We start from the raw sequence: 8,325 nt of genomic DNA, 5'->3' as shown, positions 1-8,325 counted from the left end.
CAGAACCATGGCCAGCCTGCTGAGCATACTGTTCAGCATTAACAAATATAATTGCTCAACAAAATGCACTAAAATTTGAAATACAGAGGTGTTAAAATGATTAATCCCACACAAAAAAAAACACAAATTAAGTATTATTCTATCATAGAAGCACTGGTTGCACTGGGCTTAATGGCAATTAGCAACATGGGTACGTGGATTCATTTGAAAATTGGGGCTCAGGGGCCCAATTGCCCCGGGGCCCCTGAATAGGTTTACTCCGGCCACGCAGGATGCTGGAGCAGGCGAAGGACATCGTCAAAACGCTCACTCAGCTGCTCTCAGCTCAGCGCAGACACTGAGGGATCAGAGTGGAAACACTGCTGACATGGCAGTGTTCTCACAACACGCAAGACAGCGGGACAACATCTGCAGAACACACTGAAGAACACGGAGTAACACAGCAGAACACAGAGACGCATCGGGATGTAAATGCTATAATGTTCAGTTTGTATTGGTGAGTCATCTGTGTATGAATCAGTTTGGAGGATGTAGTTTGTGGTGCTATTGAATTATAACACTCACAGGTGTTTTTATTATTATGTCTACCCCACTTATGAATGAGTGTAGGCTAAATAACCGATCTGTGTAATGCGCCACAAGCCCTTTTACCCAGATAGTAACAATATTGTGTTTGAAGTTATTTTTACATGGAAATGAAAAGGAGCGCAAACACCTAAAACATCTATATTATGTAAATATATATATATTTTTTAAAAAGGTTTAATCCAAGCCGCTCTAACTCACTGTGCATCTAATTTGTCTTCCTGGAGGGAAGAATTGTGTTTAACCCTGTAGACCAGAGGGCCCATGGGGGCCTCCTCACCCAGAGACTCCCTCTAATCAGGCTCAATTACTGAGGATAGAAACGTTCAAAGTGCGACCACCTTTAAGCGAGCCTCTGTTTTCATTCCCTCCCTCTCTCTTCTTTTACTCCAGAGGACAATTTACTGGAAGCACTCCCTGAGCCAATGCTCGAGGGGCGCTCTATAACAAGGCCCCGATTAGGCCTGGATTTGCAGCTTGCTGAGTTGATGTCAGATTGGCATAAAGAGTCCACGTGGGACCAGTGTGGGTGCGGGCCTGGGACTTGATTTGCGTACCCTCTCTCGCCTGTCAGGAATAATTGTTTAATGAGTGCAAAGGGTCAGAGAATCAGAGAGGTCTTTAGTCAGAGCTCAAGGTCTCTCTTCAGGGAAAAAGTGTTTGAATCTGCAAGAGAGATTCTGCTTCAACGAGAGTTTACTGTGGAATTAACGCTGTTTTTTATAATATGGCTTAATGCTACTTTATACTAAATATTGTACTATTTACTTCATCTACATTTATTTGACCTTTGCAGATTAAGAATTTAAATTTAAAACAACTTTTTATGTATTGTTATATATTAAATAACGATGCTGCTTACGTATTAACACTTCATTATTCAATAATATACACTTATGGAAGACGTATTCAGATATTTTATTTAAGTAAAAGTAGCAATAAAACAAAAACAAGTAAAAGTCATGCATTCACAATTTTACTTAAAAGTACTCTTTATGCAGAGTGACCCATTTCAGAACCATATATATTATATAACTGTACGACCTGTACTGTTTATTAATTAATAAACTTAATTATTGATGTTTTAAAGTGTTTATCACTTCAATGCTGCAGCTGGTGAAGATTGAGCTCATTTTAACTGCTTAATACACTGCTGTGTAGCTCAATATGTAATTATACATCATAAGATCATGTCAAAGATCATAATCTCTCTTTGACGTTGTTGGTTACATGAGCAGCTGAACAACCTTTTTCATCCACATCATCAGAGCTGCGGGTCTCGACCCATAAAAACAAATGCTTAGCCCGCTCACGATGCACTGACACGGGCGCAAACTGACATGAAAATGAGGATTTGTTTTTAGTCTCTGTTGTTTCAGATGATTCATTAATTCACAAGAATAAGTTAATAAGTTATCCTGTGAGCTATCTTTGATGAACATCTTTCTACCAGCTCACAAAAGTCAATAAAAGAGGAAATTGTTAGCTCAGTGACTTTAAGTGCAATAGTAAAAAAACGGTACAGCGTGTAGCCGCTAAATCCTCACCAGATCTGGCGGCATCTAATGATGAGGTTGCAGATTGTAACCAACTGAAACTTCTTCCATGTGCCACGCATGAAGGGGAACTATGATGGCCGGCGTGAAAACGCAAATGGCCCCATCTAAAGCCAGAGTTTTGTTTGTCCGTTCAGAGTCACTGTAGAAACATGGCGGCCGGCTCCGTGAGGACGACCTGCTCCCTATGTATAAACGTCTCATTCTGAGGTAACGCAGACACATTTCTTATGTTCAGGTTATTATACACTAAAGAAAACAAAAAGTAGCAAAAAAGTACTGTAAGTACAATGTTTAGGTACTTGAGGTATCTCTGTTTGATGTTTTGTTATATTTTAAGGGCAATTTTGTACTTTTTAATCAATCGCATTTATTTTACATCTATACTTAGTGGACACTTATAAGATTTTACACAAATAAAAAACTAATAATAAGCTCATAAAATGCTTTTCTCAAGATTTAACTAGTGGATCCAAAACTTTTGTCACGTTTCAGACGTCAATGGAGGAGACATTTCCCTCTAAACGTCTTACATGTTTTATGGACTTATGTAACTATCTAAATTATCCAACATTTCATTTAAAAAGAATCAAAGATTAGAAAAAGGCCCAGAAAAGATTCCACTCTCAATGCAGGCAAATTTCCACACAAGATTGTGTAAATTGCATCCTGGACCATCACTGGCTTCTAAACAGCCTGTACACCCAGCCTGTACATCCAGCCTGTACACCCAACCTGTACACCCAGCCTGTACATCCAGCCTGTACACCCAGCCTGTACACCCAGCCTGTACACCCAGCCTGTACATCCAGCCTGTACACCCAGCCTGTACACCCAGCCTGTACACCCAACCTGTACATCCAGCCTGTACATCCAGCCTGTACACCCAGCCTGTACACCCAGCCTGTACACCCAGCCTGTACATCCAGCCTGTACACCCAGCCTGTACACCCAGCCTGTACATCCAGCCTGTACACCCAGCCTGTACATCCAGCCTGTACATCCAGCCTGTACATCCAGCCTGTACACCCAGCCTGTACATCCAGCCTGTACACCCAGCCTGTACACCCAGCCTGTACATCCAGCCTGTACATCCAGCCTGTACATCCAGCCTGTACATCCAGCCTGTACACCCAGCCTGTACACCCAGCCTGTACATCCAGCCTGTACATCCAGCATGTACATCCAGCCTGTACATCCAGCCTGTACACCCAGCCTGTACATCCAGCCTGTACATCCAGCCTGTACATCCAGCTTGTACACCCAGCCTGTACACCCAGCCTGTACACCCAGCCTGTACACCCAGCTTGTACATCCAGCCTGTACATCCAGCTTGTACACCCAGCCTGTACATCCAGCCTGTACACCCAGCCTGTACACCCAGCCTGTACATCCAGCCTGTACATCCAGCTTGTACATCCAGCCTGTACATCCAGCCTGTACACCCAGCCTGTACACCCAGCCTGTACACCCAGCCTGTACACCCAGCTTGTACATCCAGCCTGTACATCCAGCCTGTACACCCAGCCTGTACACCCAGCCTGTACATCCAGCCTGTACATCCAGCTTGTACATCCAGCCTGTACATCCAGCTTGTACACCCAGCCTGTACACCCAGCCTGTACACCCAGCCTGTACACCCAGCTTGTACATCCAGCCTGTACATCCAGCCTGTACATCCAACTTGTACATCCAGCTTGTACACCCAGCGGCCGATCGACCCGGTCACAGCTTTTTTCTGTCCTGGCCCCACAGCGGTGGAATGAACTCCCCACTGACGTCAGGAAAGCAGAGTCGCTGCCCATCTTTCGGCGCAGGCTGAAAATTCACCTCTTCAAGAAGTACTACCCTGAGCCTTCCACCTAGCACTTATTGTATTCGTATTAGTTTGTTGCACTTATTGTATTCATATCGGTTTGTTTCTGCACTTTACTTTTGCTCTGGTTTATGCTCTTAGATGCTTGTTTAAAAAAGGAGATGCACTTATGACTTCTGGTGACTTGTAGTTCTCTTGAATACCATGTTGAAGACACTTATTGTAAGTCGCTTTGGATAAAAGCATCTGCTAAATGACTGTAATGTATGTAACGTAATGTAATGTAATGTACATGCAACGCCTAAACTCAGATTAAAGTTGAGAACAGATTTGTCAAACTCTGCTCGTCAGCCTTCACAGTGAAGCTCAAACGTCAAAGTGAAGGAACAACATTTTTTTTTAATTCTTCAATTTTTAAGAAACACTTTCAGCAATAAAAAAATACATTATAATCCATTGGTACTTGCTGAAATCTCCAAGTTCTGTTTGTTAACTGATCTGTGCAGAAACGCTGCTACACGCTGAGATGTTAAAAGGTAAGGGGGGGGGGGGAGCAATTTGGGAAAGCAATTTCTAAAAAGCTTGCAGAAAGATTGACTGTCTCTAATTATTGTTTGATTAGTTGTGATTGTTTTTGATTGATGTTCATATTTGATCAGTTGTGATAAAGACGTTTAAACAGCAGGGGGCGACAAACTCCACCTTGGAAGAGCAGTGCTGGAGGGAGCTGTCCTTTCAGCGCCACACACACACACACACACACACACACACACACACACACACACACTGTGCCAATACTGCACACTAATTACATAGAATTCGGTCATTAAAAAAAAGAAGAAGTTGAATTTAATGTAAGTGCATGAATTCAAACACTTAACAAAATCAGACTCTTCCTCGCTGCTAATTATCATTTCTGGAGAATCCTCTTATTAGAAGATGAGACCATATCTGCCTTCATAGCTGTGAGCTGCAGCTAAAATCGCAGTTATTAATGACAGGAGCCATAGTAAAGAAAGAAAAATAAGTGAAGCTGGAAAGCAGACATTTAGTGAGATTACTTCAGGGAATACATGGGTGAGAGAGAGAGAGAGAGAGAGAGAGAGAGAGAGAGAGAGAGAGAGAGAGAGAGAGAGAGATGCAACAATTGGATCGGACGATAATAAACCATAAATGCATAAATCTCAGCCTGTGTATACAAATGCAATTCAGTAATCCTCCATTTACCCATCCAGAGAGAGAGAGAGAGAGAGAGAGAGAGAGAGAGAGAGAGAGAGAGAGAGAGAGAGAGAGAGAGAGTCCACCATCGCTACACCCCCTCCTTCCGCCCCCTCCACTCACTGAAACGGAATTAAAAAATCTTTAATATCTTTCCAGCAACGAGCCTCATCGCTGCAGCACAAACACATATACATATACACACTGTGGGCCTTTTAAAAAACCAAGAAGAAGAAGAAGAAGAACTAGCCTGCAGAATTAAGAGCATCTTCTTCACATTAACATTACTCATCATCTGACAAAAGAGGGGGAGTATTGAACGTATAGCACCGCTGACATCGTGACAACACCAGCTCAGTCTGTGTGGATCTGTGCAGCTCGCTCTCCCAGTTGTGTAATATCTTCTTCTCTTCTTCTTCCTCCTGCAAGCGGCCGAGACCTGCATCCGCGAGGAGAGACAGGAGAACAAGAGGAGGAGGAGGAGGAGGGGAAAAAACAAGGGGGGATTGCAACATTCATCAGTATTTATTTTTCTTCCTGTTACATGGCGCAAGGGCTATACAAACGGGACCGTCCTGGGTGTGATACTGCCACGGTGAATTTGGATATTCAAGCAGCAGCAGCAGCAGCAGCAGAAGTGGCGGCGGCGACAGTATCCTCCTCCATCCACGGAAGAAGCATCCTCGGCTGCGGCGGCGCCCACACAGACTCCTCGTCCTCCTCCTGCCGGCTCTATGTCGAGTGATGGTCGGCTTGCCTTGCTGGATGCTCCCCGCTCTCTCCGGATCGTCGACGACCGAACCTCCTCTGACCGCAGACCCCCATTTTCGGCGGAAACCTTCCCAGAGCTATAGAGCTACATATGGAAACTGGGGATCAAAATTTTAGGAAAAAGGAAAATCTACGCGATTAATTTCTTTTCTTTTTATTTCTTCTTCTTTTTTTGATTTTTATCGGTTTCTATCTGTTTTTTTTTGTGTGTGTGTTTTTAAAACCTGCTAATTAATTAATTCATTTGTTGAGCCTTGATTTCCTCATTCCACCGTTGTGAGAAGACAACGTGATTTTTTTTATTTTAACCCACAATAGGTCGAGAATCTTCTCGTTAATTTCCTCTCGACGGCACTCGAAACCGTCCATTTGTTTAATCTCTTTTGTTTTCCACTAATATGTTAGATTTCCCTGACCGTCCTTCGTTTCCCTCCCCACTTTATTATCTCCTCGCACCTTCCCCTTTTGACTAAAACATATTAGAATAATAATATTTTAAATAATCTTTAGGGTAGCTGCTGGTTTAGTTATAATTCTGAATTTTAAATGTTATAGCCTTATACTAAAGTAACTGTAACTCACTGTAACAGACATATTGAACTGTTGTACTGTAAGCCTGCCATTACTCTAACACCGCCCCCCCCCCCTAACCATCTCTATGCTCCGTTTGAGCTCATGTTAATTCAGCTCTGTGCTCAGCTGTAACCTTTACAAGTCAGGAAACAAGCTTTTTCTCCTCTTCTTTTGAAGGCCCGTGGAGAATAAACCTCAGTTTGGTTCATCTCACTTCCATTTTTAGGCTGTGCTGTGCCACTATAGGCTTTAGGACATAATTAGTCCTTTATAGCTCCGTGTTATTATCCACACATCTGCAGCTGGAGGCCTTCTGAGGTGCTGTCATCCTCTGCATACCTGATTTCTAATTTTTTGGGGGCTGGTGTATAAAAGTATGAACAAATAGAGAGGGGAGACATCACTGCCTCTTCCTCTCTTTCCCCCCAAAAACCTCCATCCTCAGTTTTTCTCTTGTTTTGGTTCTCACCCAAACGCAACCATAAGGTTCCTACCGCATCCTCCTGGTCCTTCTTCCCTCTCCTTCCGCTCGAGTATATCCCGTTTTTTCGGTTTGGTTTGGTCCCGCAAATTTTCAAATATTTACTTCCTGTACATCAAGAGGAAAGGGGGTCCCCCTTTCATGGAATGCGGAAACATGGGTCTGTTCGACCGCGGAGTCCAGATGCTGCTGACCACGGTGGGAGCCTTCGCGGCCTTCAGCCTCATGACCATCGCGGTCGGCACGGACTACTGGCTGTACTCCCGCGGCGTCTGCAGGAGCAAGTCCATGAGCGAGAACGAGACCAGCAAGAAGAACGAGGAGGTGATGACCCACTCAGGCCTTTGGAGGACGTGCTGCTTAGAAGGTAAGAATAAGACTCTCTGCATGCTCTCCAACACATAACAAAAAACTCTCCCAACAGGGTTTCACTTGTGGGCTTTAAAGTTCACGGGCCACAGCACATGTTTTCTTATTGCAGGATGTTCTGTTCCTCTCATGCCACTGTGTAAGGATGTGCCTCTGTTTTCCAACATGAAATGCACAGCAAGAATTCACTGAAATTGGTGGTTAAAGCCAGAACTGATAGGAGAGGGGCAAATGGGACTGCATCTATACTCGTAAACTCCAATAAGTACACGGTTTCTGTCTTGGGACGTCCCTCAAACGGGCCGCAGGGGAAATCTGATTAAACGGACAGAAACGAGGCAAAATACTAATTCTGCTACAAAAAATGGCTTATTTGCTTTAAAGTTTCTTTCAAAACTCTTTGGTTGACACATGCAACCTGTGACGAGTCTGCAAGGTCAAGAAAAACTTGGACTAAAACTTTCCGCTTCAATCCATACTAATGCATTTCTTTTAGGGTGTTCATCTCTTGCAGAGAGGTTTTTTGAGAAAAATCCTAGTTCTGCAACCTAAATTTGTGTCTTTGCTGCAGTTTTTCTTTAATCTGTGCCTTTTTCCTGTGGAAGACTGGATACTTTGACTCCTACAAGTCTCTAATGAAACAGTTAGACAAAGAAAAAGCACATTTTTGAGTTGAAATTACATGGAACCTGTGACAAGTGTTATATATCATATTATATTATATTACCCGGGTATCTAATATATTCATTTCTAGGGCTCACAAGGTGAGAAGAAATGTGTTTTAGATCCACACTAATACAAATCTTTTAGGGTAATCAGCTCCTGCAGGCAGGGTGACGCAGGTTTCTGTTTTGGGACACCTTTTAAGGGGTCAAGGGGAAAAGAACAATCATAATTCTGCTAACACAATTTATGTTTTTGTTCCATATTGCATAGCATAACCTTTCATTCCTTTA

General features: G+C 43.2%; 1 protein-coding gene across 1 annotated transcript in view; it reads left to right on the top strand.

The window, feature by feature from the left end:
* Nucleotides 1-6,760: 6,760 nt before the first annotated feature.
* cacng2a (calcium channel, voltage-dependent, gamma subunit 2a) overlaps nucleotides 6,761-8,325 on the top strand; it is a 59,978-nt gene continuing 58,413 nt past the window's right edge. The window contains exon 1 of the mRNA XM_076086559.1: nucleotides 6,761-7,367. Coding sequence (XP_075942674.1) covers nucleotides 7,142-7,367 — 226 coding nt within the window. The 5' untranslated portion in view covers nucleotides 6,761-7,141. The remainder of the gene's footprint in view (nucleotides 7,368-8,325) is intronic.

Source organism: Anarhichas minor, unplaced genomic scaffold, assembly GCF_050575085.1.
Source record: "Anarhichas minor isolate MPS153535 unplaced genomic scaffold, ASM5057508v1 ptg000007l, whole genome shotgun sequence".
NCBI lineage: Eukaryota > Metazoa > Chordata > Actinopteri > Perciformes > Anarhichadidae > Anarhichas > Anarhichas minor.
This window is presented reverse-complemented; position numbering and strand designations above follow the sequence as displayed.